Source organism: Perognathus longimembris, chromosome 14, assembly GCF_023159225.1.
Source record: "Perognathus longimembris pacificus isolate PPM17 chromosome 14, ASM2315922v1, whole genome shotgun sequence".
In the NCBI taxonomy this organism is placed as follows: domain Eukaryota; kingdom Metazoa; phylum Chordata; class Mammalia; order Rodentia; family Heteromyidae; genus Perognathus; species Perognathus longimembris.
Genome location: NC_063174.1, coordinates 41,386,341 through 41,408,831, shown reverse-complemented (window position 1 = coordinate 41,408,831; position 22,491 = coordinate 41,386,341). Strand labels below are relative to the sequence as shown.

Below are 22,491 nucleotides of genomic sequence, written 5' to 3'. Positions count from 1 at the left end.
TTTATTGGAACCTAGCCACATCCATTATCTCTTATTGACTAAGGCTTCCTTTTTACTTGAGCAATGGGACAATTGAGTGCTCGTGTATGGTCCACAAAACCAAAAATATTTGCCATCTGATACTTGACAGAAGTTTGCAATCCCTATAATGACTTCACCTCTTTGTATCCACAAGCTTGGTGTGTGAGTCTGGACCCCTCCCTGCCTTGCCGGGTGCCTCCTGGCAGTGCTGCCAGCTCACTGCTTTCACAGTTGGGGTACTGTTGACAGTAAGGCTAAGGACTCTAAAGAGACTACATTTGTAATTCAGAAATGTCAAGTTGAAATAGGTATTTCTTGATTTAGTAGTGTCCTCTGAACAAATTAAGAACTTGTTTATGACTTAATATGATCTTCTTTGGAGTGCTGAGGAAATTTGCCTATCTCTGTTGACTGTCAGGTGAAGGTAGTCCCTGGGGCTTACCAGTGTGACTTCACCTAGCTGCTTCCTTTCTCCCCACATTCTTGTTACACAGGAAGCACTGTTCTCCTTCCACTTACTGATGGGTGCCCCTCTTCTTCCACTGCAGTTATTTTATAAGAACGGGCAGCCTTTCCCTGCACATCGACCCGTGGGACTGAGAGTGCACATCTCTCATGTGGAGCTAGCCGTGGAAATTCCAGTGACCCAGGAAGTCCTTCAGGAACCCAATTCTAATGTGGTAAAGGTGGCCTTCACTGTGCGTAAGGCTGGGCGTTATGAGATTACAGTGAAGCTTGGTGGATTAAATGTGGCCTATAGTCCCTACTACAAAATTTTTCAGCCTGGTAGGTTCTTTATTCTTTCTTTGTCTCTACCCACATCCCCTTACTCTTCTCATCTCTCTTTTTCCCCCCTCTGTTGTTTCTTATTTTGGAGCATCTGGCAGAATTGAGCCCAGGGCATTGTGTGTGTACTATGCATGCACTCTACCACTGAATTCCTCTCCCATTTCCCCTTTTAAAAAGAAATAACACTTTTGTTGATTTTAATTCATATACCATAACATTGATCCATTTAAAATGTATTAAAATTCACTGCTTTGAAGCTGTCACCATAATCAGTTTCAGAACATTTTCATCATCCAGTAAAGAAACCTTCCACCCACCGGTAGTTACTTTGTTACCCAATCCCAAGCCCTAGCCAGCCACTAATCTGCCTCTGCAGAGTTGCCTTCTCTGGACATTTCATATCAGTGTAATCAGAAAATTCATGGTCTTTTGTGACTATATTGTTTGATTTTTTTGCTGATCCCTGGGCTTGAACTCAGGGCCTGGGAACTGTCCCTGAGCTTCTTTGTGTTTAAGGTTACTGCTCTACCACTTGAGCTACAGCACTACTTCCAGATTTTTCTGAGTGGCTTATTGGAGATAAAAAGAATTTCCTGCCTGGTTGGCTTCAAACCAGGATCCTCAGATGTCAGCCTCCTAAGTAGCTAGGATTAGAAGCATGAGCCACTGGTACCCAACTATATGTGACACTTCTTGATACTTTTAATATACTTTAAAGGTTTATCCATGCTATACCACGAATTAATCCTTCTTTTTTATTGCCAAGTAATATTTTAAGTATGGATTCTTCATATCTTATTTATCCATTCATAAGTTGATGGGCATTTGGTTGTTTCTAATTGTTGTTGTTGTTTTTGTACCAGTTTGGGGGCTTGAACTCAGGGCATAGGCACTGTTCCTGAGCTTCTTTTGCTCAAGGCTAGGAGTCTACCACTTGAGCCACAGTGCCACTTCCAGCCTTTTCTGTGTGTGTTATACTAAGGAATTGAACCTAGGGCTTCATGCATGCTAGTCAAGCACTCTACTGCTAAACAACATTCCCAGCCCTTCTGGCTTTTTTTATTTCCTGCTGGTTAATTAGAGATAAGAGTCTCACAGTTTCCGGCCTAGGCTGGCTTTGAACTCAATTCTTAAATCTTAGCTTCCTGAGTAGCTAGGATTATAGGCATGAGCCACTAGCACCTGGCTGTTTTCTACTTTTTTATTAAAAAAAGTAATGTCACTGGGAGCCTTTGTATCTTTCTGTTTTGTTTTGTTTTTTTTGCCAGTCCAGGGGCTTGGACTCAGGGCCTGGGCACTGTCCCTGGCTTCTTTTTGTTCAAGGCTAGCACTCTAGCACTCTCCCTGGCTTCTTTTTGCTCAATGCTAGCACTCTACCACTTGACCCACAGTGCCATTCTGGCCTTTTCTGTTTATGTGGTGCTGAGGAATCAAACCCAGGGCTTTATGTATGCTAGGCAAGCACTCTACTGCTAAACTACATTCCCAGTCCCCAAACCAAGTTTTTTACACTGATTCAGTCAAGATTTTCCTCCCATCTTTAGCTTATTTGTTAACCCCTGGAAACTGATCATCTGTCTTCCATTTCTGTACTTTTTTCATTTGATGAATGTTATATAAGCAGAATCATATTATAGAACCTCTTGGGGAAGTACGAAAATTGCATTTTTTTACTCAGCATAATATACTATTAGGTTGTTGAGTATCAGTAGTTGATTCCTTTTTTTATTGGTAAGTGATATTTCATGGTTTAAATGTTTATTTTAACAATTCACCCATTGAAGGATATCTGGCTGATATAAATTTATGCTTTGGAGTACAGTTGCTGCTTAGTTGCAACTTAGTTGTTTAGAAAAAGAAAAGAAATGGCCAGACTTTTCCAGAGTAGCTAGAGCATTCTACTTCTCACCAGCAATGATCCCATTTCTTCTCATCCTGACAACATTGAATATTGTCATTGGTTTTTACTTTAGCCATTTCAACAAGTGTATGCTATCTCTTATGACTTTAATTTGTATTTCTCAAGTGGTTAATGGTGTTACAGTATCTTTTAATGTACTTATTTGCCATTTGTATTCTTTTTGGTAGAATGTCTCTATGTCATTTGCCAATTTTTCTAATTGGACTTATTTTTGTTTCCCATTGTTATTTTGAGAGGTGGGTTTTGTGTTTTTTGTTTTTTGTTTGGTGGTGCTTGAATTCAGGGCTTGGGCACTGTCTCTGAGCTCTTTTGCTCAAGGCTAGTGTTCTACCACTTTGAGCCTCAGCACCGCTTCTGGTTTTCTGGTGGTTAATTGGAAATAAGAGTCTCACAGACTTTCCTGCCCAGGCTGCCTTTGAATCTCAATTCTCAGATCTCAGCCTCCTGAGTAGCTAGGATTACAGGCATGAGCCACCAGTACCTGGCGAGAGTTCTTTATGTATTCTTACTAATCCGTTGTCAAATATTTGATTTGTAAACATTTTCTTTGCACTTTTCTTTTTCTTTTTTTTTTTTTTTTTTTGCCAGTCCTGGGCCTTGGACTCAGGGCCTGAGCACTGTCCCTGGCTTCTTCCCGCTCAAGGCTAGCACTCTGCCGCTTGAGCCACAGCACCGCTTCTGGCCGTTTTCTGTATATGTGGTGCTGGGGAATCGAACCTAGGGCCTCGTGTATCCGAGGCAGGCACTCTTGCCACTAGGCCATATCCCCAGCCCCTGCACTTTTCTTTTTATCCTCTTAACAGAGTCTTTCACAGAGCAAAACTTTTAAACTTTAACAAAGTCTTTTTTTGATGTTGGTCATGGGGCTTGAACTCCAGGCCTGGGCACTGCCCCTGAACTCTTTTTGCTCAAGGCTAATGCTTTACACCTTTGAGCCATAGTGCCACTTCTGGTTTTTTGGTGATTAATTGGAGATAAGGGGTGTGGGGGGTGGGGGATGATGACTTTTTTGCCTGGGCTAGCTTCAAAACCCAATCCTCAGATCTCAGTCTCCTGAGTAGCTAGCATTACAGGTATTAGCCATCAGCACCTGCCTTAACAGTCTTCTTTTATCCATTTTTGTTTTTATGCTGTGGGTATCTAAGACTAACCCCAGATCCTAAAGGCTTTAAAACTTTTTTTCTACAAGTTTTATAGTATTTCATTTTATATTTAAGGGTGCAGTTTATTTTCAGTTAATTAGTATATGTGAGATGTAGGTCAAATTTTTTTCTTCTTTTTTTCTCATGTAGATATCCTGTAGCCTCAACACCATTTGTTGAAAAGGTTGTCCTTTCTTCCTTATAGTGCATTTGCAACTTTGTTGAAAATCAGTTGGCTGAAATGGAGTGATCTGTTTCTGGGTTCTCTGTTCTATTTCTCTGGTCTAAGTGACTTTCCCTACCAGTACCATGGAGTCTTGATTACTATAGATATTAATAGTAAGTCTTCAAATTGGTGAACTAGCTCTCCCACTTCATTCTTTTATTCAAAATTATTTTAACCTATTCTGATTCCTTTACCTTTCCATATAAGTTTTGGAATAATGTCTAAATTGATAAATAAAATACTACTGGGGATGGGAATATGGCCTAGTGGCAAGAGTGCTTGCCTCATATACATGAAGCCCTAGGTTTGATTCCCCAGCACCACATATATAGAAAAGGGTCAGAGTGGCACTGTGGCTCAAGTGGTAGAGTGCTAGCCTTGAGCAGAAAGAAGCCAGGGACAGTGCTCAGGCCCTGAGTCCTAGGCCCAGGACTGGCAAAACAAACAAACAAACAAAAAACCTGAATTTTTAATACAAATTATGCTTAATCTGTAGTGCTCTACCACTTGAGCCACAGCTTCACTTCCAGTTTTAGGAGCTAACTGGAGATGAGTCTCTTGGACTTTCTTGCCTGAGCTGGCTTCGAACCATGATTCTCAGATCTCAGTCTCCAGAGTAGAGTTTTTTATTTTTGTCTTTACTATTGTTCAGCACTTTTTTTTTTTTTTTGGCAGTCCTGGGGCTTGAACTCTTCCTGAGCGCTGTCCTTGAGCTGCTCTTTTGCTCAAGGCTAGCACTCTACCACTTGAGCCACAGCACCACTTCTGGCTTTTTCTGCGTATGTGGTACTGAGGAATTGAACCCAAGTCTTTGTGCATGCTAGGCAAGCATTACCACTAAGCCACATTCCCAGCCCTTTAGCACTTATTTTTAAGGTCTACCTCACTCATAGATTCCATCACCCTATCAGCACCCTATCAGCAACTGTGTTCTATATTCTTTAAATTAAAAAAAAATTTTTGTTTAGTGCTGGCCATTAAGAATTTATAAAAACAAGTCCCTAAAGTTCATTTGCGTTAGTCACTCTTTCTTTCTTTTTTTTCTTCAATAGTGTTTTAATTTTTTCTAAAAATTAGGAGGGGATCCCACTTCTGACTGATAAGCAAGTCTTTGCCCCAAGAGTACCTTCCCCACTTCTCTAAATGTTACATTCCCTTGTCTGTTCCAGGAATGGTGGTTCCTTCCAAGACCAAGATTGTGTGTCATTTTTCTACTCTTGTGTTAACCTGTGGGCAGCCACACACTCTTCAAATAGTGCCCCGAGATGAGTATGACAACCCTACCAACAATTCCACATCGTTGAGAGATGAGCACAATTACAGTTTGTCCATTCATGAGGTAAGTGATTCCCTTCTTCGTATGTACAGGCTCCTTTTTCTAAGTCATTCTTGCACCTTCTGATTCATTTTCATCTCTTGACTTCTCCCTGATTTCTGTGCTTATTACATCTTAAACTGATCATGTCTGTCTCAGTAATGATGAGACGTAGACTAGAAGATCAATAGAAACTTCTTTATGAAAAATGAATTGCCTTGCAAATAGAGAAATGGTATATGTTAAGTGATGCTTTGTTTTCCTATAGCTTGGTCCCCAAGAAGAAGAGAGTACTGGAGTCTTATTTGAGAAGTCAGTGACATCCAACAGGCAAACTTGCCAGGTGTTCCTGCGACTCACCCTGCATTCTCGTGGCTGCTTCCATGCCTGCATTTCATACCAAAATCAGCCAATCAATAATGGCGAATTTGACATTATTGTCCTTAGTGGTGAGTTGAGAGCTGTGATTCCCCATTACTTCTTCATTCATGATCAATCCTGCAAACATTTGATATTTGAGCCACATTTGCCTTAGTAGTCACTTAGTCCTAAGTGAGTAGTGAGGTAATTTTTTTTCTCCCTAGACTCCTGTTTTAAATCTTATTCCTTATTATACTTCAGAAAATGAGAAGAATATTGTCGAACGCAATGTGTCCACCTCAGGAGTAAGCATTTACTTTGAGGCTTACCTTTATAATGCTACTAACTGTGCCAGTACACCATGGCACCTTCCACCCATGCACATGAGCTCTTCCCAACGCCGGCCCTCTACTGCTGTTGAGGAAGAAGATGAAGACTCACCCTCAGAGTGCCACACCCCTGAGAAGGTGAAGAAACCGAAGAAGGTATACTGCTATGTATCACCAAAGGTTAGAACCCCATTCTTGCCTTAAAATCCCCCTGCTGAGACTGCAAGTAGTTGGCATTTGCTAATAGGAACCATGAAGTAACAGTCTGAATGCCAGTAGAGTAGGATCTTTGACTTGTAGAGTTGTTAGGTACCAAGAGAAGTCACTTAAAAGTGGAGCTGAAGGTTGTGCTACCTCTGTGCTGCTGCGGATGTTTGGTTTGGATTAGATTGATACTCTTGACTACATAGAGATTCTGTGTGCTTTGTCTCTGTAGAGCTCTTGTACATTCTGCCCTTTGATTGCTTTGGGGAAGATTTTTCAAGGCACTGCTCTCAGAACTGGAAGAAAGCTACTTTAACTCATTTAAAAGTACTTAGTAGGATAAAATCACTCTTGTCTCTTTGTACTGTGCCATAACAATTTGATCTTTCATTCTTTGACTTGCGAAGCCACAATCCATGGATGTCACTATCAAGGCTCCGTATTTGAAATAAAGAGATTTTGGCAGAAACAAGAAGGTGAACTTCCCAAGCCCTTGAGCTCAGAGGCTTCTTGTGTTAAGAATTTCTTTTGAATATTTCTATCTTCTTATTCATTCAGTCCTCATAAAAATGTGACTGTTGAAACATCTGTTTTCAATCCTGTTTATCTCATAAGCAAAACTGAATTCAAATTCTGTTCCATTTTATGGTACTTTGCTGTGTATCATTCTTCATTTAAAAATACAGCCTTTATTTGGATTAGGAAGGATAGTCATGAGGGAAGTAGGCGAGGTGAATAAATGAAACAAGATTAGCATTATTATGCCATTTCGTTCATATATGCTGGAATTTGTGTACGTGTGTGTGCGCACACACGTATGAATGCATGTGTAGTACTGGGCATTGAACTCAGGACCTCATGCTTTTCAGGCAAGGACTCTATAGCTTCATCCTGTCAGCCCCTTTTGCTTTGTTTTTTTGGGGGGATAGGGTCTTTAATTTTGGCCTAGGCCAACCTGTACTGGGATCCTCCTGTTTAAATCTCCTCTAGAATAGGGATATCAGACCTGTACCACTATGCTCAGCTATTTGTTGAGATGGAGTATCACTAACTTTTTGCCCATCCTGCCCTTGAACTTTTACCCTCTTGCTCTTGGTCTCCTGAGTAGATGAGATTATTGTGTGTTGGAAATTTTCTTTAATGAAAAGTGTCTCTAAGTTTAAAACATAAAATCTGGGAGCTGGGGATGTAGCTCAGTACTTACCTAAAATGTGTGAGGTGCTGGATTTGATCTCCAGCACTAAAAAAGGGGATAAAAAAAATTCTTACTTTCCATATGTTCAGTAACAGATTCCTTTTTTGTTTTTTTGATCAGCACCAGGAATTCAAACTTGGTACCTGATGCTTTTGCTCAGTGGCTAACACTCTACCAACTGATCCATGCCTCAAAGCCCAACAGATTCCTTTAAAACTACCACCACCATCAACAAAAGTCTGGGTGCCAGTGGCTTACACCTTTAATCTAGCAACTCAGGAAACTGAGATCTGAATATTGTGGTTTGAAGCAGGCAGGGCAGGAAAGTATATGGGACTCTTACCTCCAATTAATCACAAAAAAGCTGGAAGTGCAGCTGTGGCTCAAGTGGTAGAGCACTAACCCTGAGCAAAAAAAAATCAAGGACAGCATCCAAGCCCTGAGTTCAAGCCCCAGGACTGGTGTGGGTGTGGGTGCGCGCGCGCGCACACACACACACACAGACAGACAGAAGTAAACTAAATGAAAATAATTGTATTCACCATTTCCTCTTTTGTGTGAGGTATACCCCCCTCAACAACTGCTTTCTAATCCAGCCCCTACCAGCCATCTTCCCTTATCTTCTTGCTTCCCTTTCCCCAGCAAATCTTTAGTACCGTTCAAGCAGGGAGAAAACAATAGGTATAAACTACTGGTGTTTCCTATCTGTGGACTTGTAGCAAGTCACTTTGGGCAACCTGAGATGGAACACAAGAAGATGTTGGTTATTTTCTAGGTGAAATGTTCTCTACTCCTAACATGAAAAACCTGAGTTCAAGTATTCCAGCATTACAATAAGGCTTGGTATTAAGATTATGGCATACCCCTTTGGGAAATAAAGTTTTGTCTTTTAAAAAGAAAGAATTGGGGCTGGGAAGATGGCCTAGTGGCAAGAGTGCTTGCCTCATATACCTGAATCCCTGGGTTCAATTCCTCAGCACCACGTATACAGAAAACAGCCAGAAGTGGCGCTGTGGCTCAAATGGTAGAGTACTAGCCTTGAGCAAAAAGAAGCCAGGGACAGTGCTCAGGCTTTGAGTCCAAGCCCCAGGACTGACAAAAACAAAACAAAACAGAAAGAATTGATGTTTTTATCATAGTACTGAATGAATTATCTTACATGAAAAATGTGGGTAGAGACTGATATTTGGCTTATAATACTCAAATAAGACCTTTGTATTGATCACTTGACCCATTTTGTATATGTTGGTCTTCCAGCAATTCTCAGTAAAGGAGTTCTACCTGAAAATCATTCCCTGGCGCCTTTACACCTTCCGAGTCTGCCCAGGAACAAAAGTAAGTTGAATCTCACATCTGTTTCATGATGAACAAGTTTCAGGTCTGGTATATATTTTAACCATTTTTTTCCCCCAGAGAGTTTTTAGTGTTTCTGGAAGTTCTCCCTGTGTGTGCAAAGATTTGTTTCTAAATAAAGAAAATTATTTCCTCACTAAATGGCACACAGAATATTTGAATCTTAGAAGGACATATGCCTTGTCTCTAGGACAAAGTTCATAGAGAAGGTGTTGGTATTTCTGGCCCAACTTTGGTTTCCCAATGTATTGAATTTCATTCTTTTAGAAGAAACATTCTCACAAATTAAAAAATTAGTTTTTAAAATTTTAGGGGGGCCTTTTAGAATCTAAACTTTTCCCAAGAAGCTTAGATATGACATTTTATACAATCCACTCTTATGCTGGTGGCTCCTGCCTGTAATCCTAGCTATTCATGAGGCTAAGATCTGAGTATTGTGGTTTGAAGCCAGCCTGGGCAAGAAAGTCCATTATGCTGTTATCTCCAATTAACTACCAAAAAGAAGCTAGACGTGAAGCTGTGGCTCAAGTGATAGAGCAGTAGCCTTGAGCACAAAATCCCAGGAACAATGCACAGGCTCAGAGTTAAAGCCCCAGTATCAGCACCAAAATTTTTTTAAAAATTAAAAATTCACTTTCCTCCAGGCATGTGTCCATACTATTTTCATCCTTCTTATATTTTATGTTGGAAAAGTCTATAGCGTTGTCTGAGATCCTTATGTAAAGGTAGTCTCTATGACTCAAATAATTTCACATAAAACTTGAATTATAAAATAGTGAGGTCAAAAACAGAAAACAGGTGTATTTTGGTTTTGCCAACTGGTAGGGATGGGAAGGTTTTTACTGGATTTGAGGGTTTTATGGACCAACTTCTTCTTTGATTTCCTTTGCTAGTTTTCATACCTTGGTCCTGACCCAGTTCATAAGCTTCTCACTTTGGTTGTGGATGATGGCATTCAGCCTCCTGTGGAGCTGAGCTGTAAGGAGAGGAACATTCTAGCAGCCACTTTCATCCGTTCCTTGCACAAGAACATCGGTAAGGTTGGACAGGGCTTCTAATGGAGAAAGTAATGAGCTCAGCTTTCCTGGCTTCATGAGAATATAGAAGTGGTACTCTACACGTTTTATGAAAGGCTTTAATCAAGGTTTTAATCAAGATGGATCTTTCTGTTCAGGAGGCTCTGAGACCTTTCAGGACAAGGTCAACTTTTTCCAGCGAGAGCTTCGGCAGGTACACATGAAAAGGCCTCATTCCAAAGTTACCCTGAAGGTCAGCAGACACGCCTTATTAGAATCGGTGCGTAAACTTCCATTTTGGTCAACGAAAGCCAAAGTTCTCCAACTTTGGATCTCTTTAAGTTATACCCTGTGGGTTATCTTTTTTATTTTTTTTAATAGCATGTTCATTTCTGTCTTGGATTGTATCTGGTAGACACTATTTGCTCTTCTCTTGGTTTGATTATATTGAGTTTGGGCAGCTGTGACTGAGGTGTGTGTTGGAGGCATGTAATGGATGGGAGACTAGTTGACACAGTGGTTTTCGCATCTGTGGTGAACTGGTACCTTTACCAGTCTGCTGTGCAGGAAAATAGGAGTGGTGGTTATAGAAGAAAATTTCTTGGCATCAAATCCCTGCAATAGAAGAACTCTTGTTGACTTAAAGGAAGTGACTTTTGTTGTTACTGTGGTCTGATGGAAAAGGAATATCTGATGTCTGTCTGCCTCTACCACACAGACATTGGCATGGTCTGGCATTCCCCAAGAATGAGAAGGCTTAGTGCATGTCCAGAAAGTGTTTGTGGTGTTTGGCTCTGGTAGGAGCAATTGGAAAACCCTTGCTCAGCCACACTCTCCATGTGGTAGGCTCCCTGTCTGAGCATCAACTTGTGGATAAATGTCTAGTGGATAGTCTGTACTTTACTGAAAACCAGGACTTCTTGATTTTCTTAGCTACAGCTTAATGACTATCAGTCATTTTTTTATTTCTTCCTGTAAGACTTTTTCACTAATAAAATGGAGATTGAAAACAAAATATAACATAGTTTGTCATAAAGGCAAATCTGACTTTTTAAGTTATAGTCTCACTGTATAGTCCAGGCTATCCTCAAACTTGACATTTTGCAGCTTCATCCTTTAAATGCTGGGATTACAGGTGTGCACTAACATTCCTAGTTTGGATTATTCTTCAAACTTTAAATTTCTCCTAGTGGCATATGCCTTTGAATATAAGATGGTGTTATTAGAATGTATTTGTAAGCAATATATCTCTTCCATGTAGTAGTGGTTAGCTCAACAAACAATGGCGGTGCTCTTGGGTATTTTTGTGTTTAGCATCCAGGGGATGCCAGTCGGTGTTCTGACCATTTCCTTCCTTTCACTGCTTTGCAGTCTCTGAAGGCCACTCGGAATTTCTCCATTTCAGATTGGAGCAAGAACTTTGAAGTGGTTTTCCAAGATGAAGAAGGTCAGTTTTGTAATTTCATTTTATCTTTTTAGTTCATCTCTTTGCCACTTTCTCTCTTACTCCCTCTCCCCAAAAACAAACAAAAATCCCTCTCACTCCCTAAAACAGCTCTTCTAAGAATGTAAAAAAAAAACCCACAATGGTAGTATTTACTGACTGACCAGATAGATGGTGTGGTGGAGCTTCTGGAGCAGAGACATAGGGACTAGTGGGCAAACTCTTTAAAGAGTTTAAGCCAAAGCTGGATGCTAGTAGCTCATGCCTATAATTATAGCTACTCAAAAAGCTGAGCTCTGAGAATCATAGTTCAAAGCCAACTGGGGCAGATAAATCCCTAAGACTCTCATGTTTAGTTAACCACAAAAAAGTTAGATGTAAAGATGTAGCTCCTGGTACAGTGCCACCCTTGAGTGAAAAAGGCAAGCAAGAATGCATGGAAGACTGAGTTCAATCTCCAATATCAGTGCAAAAAAAAAAAAAAAAGGAATTTAAGCCAGTAGAACAAAGTCCAATTGTAAGAATCCATTTCACAGGATCCCTGATCTGTGCCTCCATTAGCACTGAAGAAACATTAAGGTAATAGAATAAAATGTAGATAGTAGCCAGTCACTGTTTACTTACCTGATATTTTACAGCTCTGGACTGGGGAGGGCCGCGCCGGGAATGGTTTGAGCTAATCTGCAAAGCACTGTTTGATACCACCAGTCAGCTCTTCACCCGATTTAGTGACAACAATCAAGCATTAGTAAGTTTGTGAATTTTTCATGGATGGCTGGAAAATGTGGATTATGTTATAATGGATACAAAAGGGTTTGAAGTTCTGAAATTGACCTGAGAGATTCTGATAACTCCTATTGCTATTATAATTTAACTAATCCGTTATTATTTGTTCATTATCTGTTCATTATTTCATTTGTAAAATAAAAGAAAATGCAGATAGTTGACTAAAAACTTTGTGGCTACTCTAATAATTATTAGCCACTTTCTCAAAACATAACCTGAGGCAGTTGATTCCTAAACTAGATCTTTGACTAGATAGAGGTTTCAAGAGAAAAACAGAATTTCTGAAAGAAGTTCTAGTTTAGGGAAAAGGCATCATAACAAATTTCTATACTCAACCAAGATTCTTCAGCTTAGTGAAAGCTCATTCAGCCCTTTCTCCTCCAGTCACTTTAAATTACCTGAGGCTGCTTTTAAAAGACTAGTATTTTTTATCCTCATACTAAAGGTTTTTGCCTTGTTGGCATGATGTGTTTGTTTTCTGTAACTGTAACAAATACCTGAGATAATCAGCTTATAAAGGAAAGAAGTTTGTTTTTACTCATTGTTTTAGAATTTTCTGCCCAAGGATTCTTGGCCTTATTGCTTTTGAACCTGTAGTGAGACAGCACATCAAGGGCGGCAGCACATGGCAAAACTGTTCACATCATGGCTGGGATGTGCAAGACAGGAAGAGACTAGGGCCTCCTGCTCTCCTTTGGGGTCATGCGCCTCTTGATCTGAAACTTCCTACTAGGCACATTTCTTTTTTTTTTTTTTTTTTGGCCAGTCCTGGGGCTTGGACTCAGGGCCTGAGCACTGTCCCTGGCTTCTTTTTGCTCAAGGCTAGCACTCTGCCACTTGAGCCACAGCGCCACTTCTGGCCATTTTCTATATATGTGGTGCTGGGGTATCGAACCAAGGGCTTCATGTGTACGAGGCAAGCACCCTTGCCACTAGGCCATATTCCCAGCCCCTAGGCACATTTCTTAAAAATGCTACAGTGCCATGAGGTAGGGACTAAGCCTTTATCATTTGGCTGTTTGGGAGCTATTCTGGGTATCTCCTAGATTGTATTAAATGGGGTTGGGATGGAGGGTCTTTTCAGAACTTGGCTTGATGAAAAATGGCTCAGGACTTTTCCATTTCTGTTTGACAGGTGCATCCTAACCCGAATCGCCCAACTCATCTGCGCCTAAAGATGTACGAGTTTGCAGGGCGACTGGTGGGCAAGTGTCTCTATGAGTCCTCTCTAGGAGGAGCCTACAAGCAATTGGTTCGTGCTCGTTTCACCCGTTCTTTCCTAGCCCAAATCATAGGACTGCGTATGCATTACAAGGTAACATCTTAGGTGTGCATTTCTACAAAGCTGCCTGGCCTTTAACTCTGGGATCACTCCACCTGAGCTGATTGTTTATCTTTAAGGTTGAAGAGATATATGGTTCCAAGCAGTTATAATGTTGTTTTTTTTTTTTCTGGGAAAGAATATTTATGCTCTGCTCTGTGTCTTTCTGTCTTCTTAGTACTTTGAAACAGATGACCCAGAATTCTACAAATCCAAAGTTTGTTTTATCCTCAACAATGACATGAGTGAGATGGAGCTGGTCTTTGCAGAAGAGAAATATAACAAAGCAGGTCAATTGGATAAGGTAAAAAAGACAAACAAAATTTGTGGTTCCCCTTTTCCCAGCTCTCTCTAAAGTACCAGTATATTCTGAAGTGATAAAAGGCTCTAAAGTTGTGTCTATTAAAGATTCAAAACATATCTAATATGACCAAATAACTGAATTTCTTATTTTGCCTTATTTTAGTTAATTTAAATGTAAATAGCCGGGGTTAGTGGCTTACATATTGAACAGTAGAGCTTCAGACTTCATCCTATAGTTTGCCTTCCCTGCTGTTTTAGCTGCTAGGGATTGAACGTGGGGAACTCACTCACATGTTAGGCACATACTGAATCAGTGAGCTTCTCTCTCAATCTCAGTCTCAGTCCATTTGAATGGAGTAAAAGATTCATCTATCCTACCCGTTCTATCCTACCCTATTTCCTGTTGAAAAGAACTGAGTTGACTGGGCTTGGAGTTGTTCAAACGGTAGAGCACCTGCCTAGAAAGTATGAAGCCCTGAGTTCAAATCACAGCACTACTAAAAACAAGCAAAAATAAAAAACTAAGAACAAAAAAAGCAGAAACAAAAAAAGCTGAGTAATAAAATATCACTGCACAGGCTGGTTTGGGAAGAATGACAGTGTTAACATCAACAATTTGTAGTTGTAAATGATTCCTATAACACAAGTACCTATACAGTTTAAACATCTTTATTTGGAAATTATTGGCCAAAAATTCTTTGGATTTATATATGCCTCTTTTTACATTATGTACTTATCAAGTAACATCAAGTGATAATGATGGAGCCAATGTAGTAGGAAAGCATAATTAAAACAAAGTAGCAATATTTTACAATTGTGACCTCTGGTACCACTCTACTGCTAATACTATATCCTTTCTAAACATTAGAGGATTGCCAGGTATTTGTCTGTACTCATGGGATCAGAGCTTGTCTTATTGAGCCAGCATAAAAAAGCAGCTAGTCAATAGAATACAGAATTATAGCCTTAGGCCCAAGGATCATAGAATGTAAGAATAGTGTATAGTATTCTACAGAAGGAATTCTCAATAGATTCAGACTGTAGAGCATTTTTTCTAGTATTATGTGTAATTCTAGATATTTATTTTATGTGAGTAAACATTTCTATCTAGTAACCTAATAAACAAATTAAGATTTAATAGTCACATTCATCCAATTAAATGAGTTATAAAAGGACCTTAAAATTTGATCTCACAGCTAATGGAAGCTTTCTATTGAGTCAGCTCTGGTTACTGTACACATATTTCAGGGTAGTGGTTTTCAACTGTGTTGCAGAGCTTTCTTAAATATGCTTTAGTTGTTTATTAGGAAATACTAAGTCTACTTGAAAACCATATTTTTTAATCTTTTTCTTTGCAGATAGGAAAATTGAGGGCTCCAATAGCTAAATGACTGATATTTTGTGGGATATGATTGAATATAGGATCTACAGCCAGGTGCTGATAGCTCACACCTGTAATCTTAGCTTCTCAGGAGGCTGAGATGTGAGATCACTGTTGAAAGCCAGCTCAGGCCGGAAAGTCCATGAGACTTTTATCTCCCATTAACCACCTAAAAACTGGAAGTGGAGCTGTGACCCAAAGTAGCTCCAGGATAGTGCCCAGGCCCTGAGTTTAAGTCCCATGACAAAAAAAAAGAAAAGATCTCCAAGTTTCAAGGTGTGGCACTTTACACTTTTCACTTTGGTAATAGAAGAACTTGTGGGAACACTTTTTATCCTCTTAGACTTTCTGAAACATAAAAGAACTTGTTTGGAAATAGATCATTAGTGGTTTAGTTTTGGATGATCAGCTAAACCATTGCTAATAAGGAACCATAATACTTCTTTTGTATGTGTGGTACTACAAATTATACTCAGGGCCATATACAATGCTGGGCAAATGGTCTGAGCCACACCTGTAGCCCCAAACCATAGCACCATTCTGTTGCATCACCACTACTTGATGGTGTTGAGCACTGTGAATACATCCAGTGTCTATAAAGAATGGCCAGGTCAGAGAAGACCTGATCCAGACATTCACTTCAGAAATACTAGTTAATAGAATGTGACAGTAGTAGTAAGAGCCTTGAAAATTAGTTTAAAAAAAAAAAAGCGAGTTAAGCTGAATGTACAATAGAAATTTCTAGCTAACACTAATGGAATTTGGTTATGCTGTTTGTTGAACAAACTGGGTAGATAACATCTTATATTGTTCTATCTAAAACCTCTCTGTTTTGCCTCTCCTTTTAGATTGTGGAACTCATGACAGGTGGAGCTCAAACTCCAGTTACTAATGCAAATAAAATCTTCTATTTGAACTTGCTAGCCCAATATCGGCTAGCCAGTCAAGTAAAAGAGGAGGTGGAACATTTCCTAAAAGGTGGGATCCCATCTCCTCATGACCTTGAGGTTAGAGTGCCTTTATATCCTTGGTGTTGATATGGCTCTAACTTGGCTTTAACTTGGTTTTAGGCTTGAATGAGTTGGTCCCTGAGAACCTTTTGGCTATTTTTGATGAGAATGAACTTGAGGTAAGCCTTTTATGCAAAGGACTGGGTTTGCTTTTGTTACTCTTGCGTTTATTAACTTTCTTCAGCTTTATAAAATTAGAATGTAAAAGTCAGAAAGCAGCAAATAATTATGAAGAGTAATAGTTTAAAACAAGAGTCAGAGTTAATATTTATCAAGTATTATTGATTCTAGAGTATTATGTGCAGACTTTTATAGTTGGTGCCATTTAAGGGGATAGATAATAGAGTGTCCAGGTATATATTGAGTTCATCTTGTATGGCATGTATTTTGAGGTATTGGGGAAATATGGATAAAGTTCCAGTTCCTCATGGGGTTATAGAGGAAAAGAAGGAAAAAATAATAATATATTCAGTTTTGAACATAATACTGTATATATTTATATATGTATAATAAATACTTGCATATCATAGATCCTGATACTATAACTACCAAAAATGACTCTAACTTCTATAACTTAATTTTTTTTTTTTTAAGCCAGTCCTGGGCCTTGGACTCAGGGCCTGAGCACTGTCCCTGGCTTCTTCTTGCTCAAGGCTAGCACTCTGCCACTTGAGCACAGCGCCACTTCTGGCCATTTTCTGTATATGTGGTGCTGGGGAATCGAACCCAGGGCCTCATGTATACGAGGCAAGCACTCTTGCCACTAGGCCATATCCCCAGCCCTTGATAAATTTTTATTATAATTAGTTGAAATAAAATCTATATCAAGAATGGACAAAATATAATTTGTCTTTAAACCTCTCACAGGTGATACATATTGTGCCATTACTAGATTTAACTTCCCATAGCTTTTATGAGGAGTGTATTTCTGCAAGCTTTCCTGTAAGGCAGAATTTTTTTTTTATTAAGCTGAACTTTTCTTCAAAATCTGATAAAATTCTAATCACCTTTTATATGTTAACTTCAGATATGCGATCCAAGCAAAATGAATTCTTTATATCACAGCCAAAAGTTCTAATAGACCTCTTACCTAATGCTATTATTTTGATTGCTGAGAAATAGTCATGGGATATTTTATCATGAAACAAAGATTTGTAACATTGTTTAATAGCGACTAGCAGGAACAATAAAGTCTCTTACAGTTGTTTCAAATCCTGCTCATATTTACTCATTAGCTCAGAAAGTTCTTTTTGAAGAGAGCTAAGCCTCTTTAGGTTTAGTTTGGGTTTTGCTGTTGATTCTTCTTTATTCTTGTCATTCTGTTTTCTCCATAGTCCTCTAAGTCTGAATTATTTCCTTTATTTTTTCCATATTATTTTAAATAGTAGTACAAAGGGGTTTCAATTCAATTATTAACACAATGAATCTTGACCAATGTTACCCTTCTCTCTGTCCCTCCCCCTTTACCATCTCTCATTCTCTGTGTGTTTCTCTTTGTGTCTCCCTGTCTCTGTCTTTTGTGCTGGTACTGGGGCTTGAACTCAGAGCCTAAGTGCCATTGTTGAGTTTTTTGCTCAAGGCTATCACTTGAGCCACAGCTCCACTTCATCATTTTGCTGTTTAATTGGAGATAAGAGTTTCAAGAGGGGCTGGGGATATGGCCTAGTGGCAAGAGAGCTTGCCTCACATACATGAGGCCCTGGGTTCGATTCCCCAGCACCACATATACAGAAAACGGCCAGAAGTGGCGCTGTGGCTCAAGTGGCAGAGTGCTAGCCTTGAGCAAAAGGAAGCCAGGGACAGTGCTCAGGCCCTGAGTCCAAGGCCCAGGTCTGGCCAAAAAAAAAAAAAAAAGAGTTTCAAGAGATTTGTTTGCTCAGCCTAGCTTGGAACTTCATTCCTCAGATCTCAGCCTCCTGAGTAGCTAGAATTACAGGTGTGAGCCACTGCTGTTTGGCTGTGCCCTTTGTTTTAATTAAAAGGAGTCTGTTATAGTTGATTTTCCTAAGCAGTATGCTAGCATTGCAACCTGAATTTCTGTCTTTATTCTGTATCTTCATGCCATCTCAGGTAATTTGGGTCATATAGTATTTGCCTTTATGTCTATGTTCCTCTGCCCTAGTAACCTCTGTCTGTCTTTCTCCATTCAGCTGCTGATGTGTGGGACTGGTGACATCAGTGTGTCTGACTTTAAAGCCCATGCTGTGGTTGTTGGTGGCTCATGGCATTTCAGAGAAAAGGTAACAGGCCAAACTTGCTTCTGTTGGATTTGTGCTATGTTTTAAGGAAAAAATTTCAGAAGAAAAATGTAGAGGAGGGGGCTGGGACTATGGCCTAGTGGCAAGAGTGCTTGCCTCATATACATGAAGCCCTGGGTTCGATTCCCCAGCACCACATATATAGAAAACATCCAGAAGTGGCGCTGTGGCTCATGTGGCAGAGTGCTAGCCTTGAGCAAAAAGAAGCCAGGGACAGTGCTCAGGCCCTGAGTCCAAGGCCCAGTACTGGCCAAAAAAAAAAGAAAAATGTAGAGGAGGGCTGAGGATGTGGCTTAGTGGTAGAGTGCTTGCCTAGCATGCGTGAAGCCCTGAGTTCGATTTCTCAGTACCACAGAAACAGAAAAAGCTGGAAGTGGGGCTGTGGCTCAAGTGGTAGAGCACAAAGAGGCTCAAAGACAGAGCCCAGGCCCTGAGTTCAAACCCCAGGACCGGCAAAAAAAAAAGTAGAGGAGTCAAAGAAGTACTACTAGACTGTGACTTAGGGTGGGGGGGAGGGGACGATATATATGGCTAAGACTGATGGTGATCTAAGCAGAAGTGAGTTCTGATTCATTTGGGTTGTTATGACGACTGCCACAGGAGTAGTAAATTAGAAATGCACATAGAGCCAAGTCATCATTAATTACCCTCTTGACCATGTGAAATGTAAATTCCTATGAGATTGTCAACTCAACCATTTCTACCTCTGTCCTCAACAGAATTGAAAACAGACATGCCCCCACTTTAGAGTCTTCTCTTCCTTTCCCACAAAAATCAGTTTCCTAGGCTACACGATGTGTGATGCTAGTCTTGAACTCTCCTGCCAGGTCATGAGGTGGTTTTGGACTGTGATTTCCAGTCTGACCCAGGAAGAGTTGGCTCGACTACTTCAGTTCACAACAGGTTCTTCTCAGCTACCACCTGGAGGCTTTGCTGCTCTCTGTCCTTCATTTCAGATCATTGCTGCTCCTACCCATAGCACACTACCTACTGCACACACATGGTACGTATTGACTGCCGGATGCATGTCTTTGTTATGGATTAACTTTCTAGCCTTATCGTATTTCTAGTATTACCAAGTAATCACTTCTTCTCTTGCCTTTGCAGTTTTAACCAGCTGTGCCTCCCTACGTATGACTCATATGAAGAGGTGCACAGGATGCTGCAGCTGGCTATCAGCGAGGGTTGCGAGGGCTTTGGCATGCTCTGACTATTCTCCTGTCATCTGCTTGATTCTTTTGCTCCCATTTAGAGCATCTGGGCACATGTTATAGACATACCACTGACCATAACACACATAACCATCAGCCAGAAGATACCGCATGCTCCTCCTCTGTGTCTGGAGTATTTTATCACCTATAAGCCTTGCCCTTACCTAAACCCTTCCCCACCCTTATTTCCCACAGGCTGTTTTGACTTGGGACCTAATCTGAACTCTCCAGTCAATAAGAACGAGGACCATGCTGCTGTCATTTCATTTGGTCCTTTGAAGATCTCAATAATTCCATTGCCTCAGTGGCTGAGGGGTATGACACCAGGGCTCAGCTCTTTTGGGAAGCTGGCATGCTTAGAGCCTTAAGTCATGCTTTGCTCCAGCGCCCTCTGCTGATACCACTCTGGTGTGCCTTTTTTGCCCTCAATACTTGACTATATTGGCACGTGAACCCTTCTCTGGGTGACTTCAGCATTGCTCAGCAGCAGCAGGAGAAGCACAGATGGAAAATGGCCTCCACAAGAAATCTTTGTTGTTTTTTTTTATTCTCATGAGCAATGGCAGGCATGGGCCATGGCACTGGATTACCTCTAACAAAGACTGATAGCACAAAAAGATCTCTTTGTGGTGTCGGAACTTTCCCCACAGGCATTTCTGGAAAGGATCATTAGTCCATAAAGAAAAACTCTCTTAAGCTATTTCTTGAACTCAAGCCAGTGAGAAAAGCAGTCAGACTGACAAATGTGAAGGATAGCTAGGCTTTAGCCTCCAGATCTTGGTGTGAGTCTCCCTTGGGTGAGGAGCATGTCCAGGCACATAGCTGGCTCAAAGACTACTGATACTTTTCCCTGAGCTTGTTCTTTGCACTGAGGTACAACTGCGCCTGACCACTGACTTCCAAGTTATATAGTCTATTAAAAGCTGGATGGTCTTGAGAATTCTGCTGAAGAAATTTCAGTAGCAGAGGACTGGGACAATAAAAGTAGTGTGTCAGCAATTCTTCATTCTCTTGACTTGGTTTTCGTGGGCAGTGCTAAGGTAAGGAAACAGTGATCACAGATTCCTTGGGTGAGGCCACTGGGGACAGCTATGGAGAGAAATATGTTAGGCAAAAGGGAAGGAAGCAAAGAGGGAGGTCCACTATTGAGTCATGATTGAAGAGAACCTGCCATTGTCTCTTGGAAGATGACAACGTCCTTTTTCATTTCTATTTGAATGAAAACAACTTTAAGGCTCAAAATCACATGGACTTCCCTAAGTTCTGTTTTTAAGAAGGCTTTGCTGCAAGCCACCATTCCCAATAGGGCACTCCACTCTGAGAATATTACAAGCCATCTTTATTGCCCAAACCAGCAAGTACACAGAGTCCTGAGACAAAGCAGGACTTGTGGCAATGCCTTGGCCTCCTGGAAGCATGTCTGAGCCCTCCTGTTCCCAGGGATCATAAGGAACAAGACCTCTGAGCTGCTACAGTTCCTGTCTGACCTCACTCCTGCAGGCAGCATTTGTCCTTTCTTTGGCATGGGTGCTGCCCTCACTCATCCTTGGGGTCTGGGATCCAGCATCAGGGCCTCTGCACCCCAGGATTCTCCATGCCACATGGTCACTGCTCTCAGGGACCAGGACTAGGTGCTGCTGCTTTCCCACATTTTCCCCATGGGATATGTACAGTCATCACCCTGCCACCCACCCCTCAGGCCCAGATGGGGCTTCCAGCTAGGGCGTGTGGGCTGGTTGGGCTGTTTTGGGGCAGTTGTTCCTCTTCGTGATTCTGCATTCTCCCCTCCAGCAGCCCTCCAGAGACTGATGCTGGAGTTGAGTTGATTTTCTTGGCTAGATCAGTCATTTTAAGCTATATTCATGGCACTTTTTCAGAGTATCCTAGGCACTGCTGCAGCCCAGCTGGGGCAGCTGCATCCCCAGGGTGGTCTTTTGGCATCAGTGTCTTAGTTTAACAAAACTTCTTGGTACTGCTGTGGTTTTCTATTCCAGTTCTCCACACACACACACACACACACACACACACACACACACACGATTCAAAATTATCTTTGCTGCTTTTTTTTTTTAACTTTCCCTTTTTTGTTCTAATCCTGCTCTAGAACTAGCCAGTGTGGAGACAAAGTACAGTATGATGGAAAGAATGATGAGTGTGTTGTTTCTTTAGCAATTTTCTATTCATGTTTCTTATTTTGGCCAGTTCTTTTACTTATGCCCTTACACCACATGTACTTAGGAGTCCAGCTATGCTCCTGGCCTCTTAGTGTTTGCTAGACATTTAAGTGAACACCAAGGACAGAATCAACATGGTTCCAGAAATTTGGTGAAGACCAGGCCCTGCTGACATTTTGTTAGGGCAGGTGAAAGGGCCAGACATTTGAAGCTGGTGATGTAAATATTTTGTATAGTAAATAAAGTCTAAACAAAGAAACAAGGTGCTAATGACTGCTTTCCATGGATATTCGTGGCTTAAATTGAAGTTGGGAAAGGAAAATGTATAGACATGACTGCATTTCCCTAACAATTTCCCTGGAAATAGGAAGGGGTTGTCTCTGTGTAGAATGTACACTTGCCTGTCCCTAGTATCCTGTCCACAGGGCTACCCTCTTCATTCTCCCAGACAGCTATCCACTGGGACCAGTGATCAAATCCTGAAGAAGAAACTGGTTTGAAAGAGCAGTGGAAATCTGTTGTTGGTGTTTATACATTAATTTGTTAATTAGAAAGGAAAAGTACAAGAAAAGTAGATGTAGTGATATATGCGTAGAGTTCCGGCTGCTGGAGAGACTGGGCAAAAAAAATAAGTTGAGCCCACAAGTTTGGGACCAAACTGGGCAACATAATGAGACCTTTCCTCAAAATAGCAACAAAACAAAAAAAGCCGATGCCAGTGGCTCACACCTG

The 22,491-nt window shown here is 40.8% G+C and overlaps 1 protein-coding gene across 1 annotated transcript in view; it reads left to right on the top strand.

The window, feature by feature from the left end:
• The window catches only part of Arel1 (apoptosis resistant E3 ubiquitin protein ligase 1), a 50,970-nt gene extending 29,378 nt beyond the window's left edge, over nt 1-21,592 (top strand). Inside the window, exons 5-20 of the mRNA XM_048362331.1 lie at nt 570-807; nt 5,269-5,438; nt 5,683-5,863; nt 6,036-6,283; nt 8,760-8,837; nt 9,749-9,890; nt 10,030-10,151; nt 11,243-11,318; nt 11,954-12,063; nt 13,237-13,416; nt 13,601-13,726; nt 15,955-16,084; nt 16,177-16,235; nt 18,267-18,356; nt 19,202-19,377; nt 19,482-21,592. Of these exons, the coding sequence (XP_048218288.1) occupies nt 570-807; nt 5,269-5,438; nt 5,683-5,863; nt 6,036-6,283; nt 8,760-8,837; nt 9,749-9,890; nt 10,030-10,151; nt 11,243-11,318; nt 11,954-12,063; nt 13,237-13,416; nt 13,601-13,726; nt 15,955-16,084; nt 16,177-16,235; nt 18,267-18,356; nt 19,202-19,377; nt 19,482-19,584 (2,229 nt within the window). The 3' untranslated portion in view covers nt 19,585-21,592. The remainder of the gene's footprint in view (nt 1-569; nt 808-5,268; nt 5,439-5,682; nt 5,864-6,035; nt 6,284-8,759; nt 8,838-9,748; nt 9,891-10,029; nt 10,152-11,242; nt 11,319-11,953; nt 12,064-13,236; nt 13,417-13,600; nt 13,727-15,954; nt 16,085-16,176; nt 16,236-18,266; nt 18,357-19,201; nt 19,378-19,481) is intronic.
• The last annotated feature ends 899 nt before the right edge of the window (nt 21,593-22,491 follow it).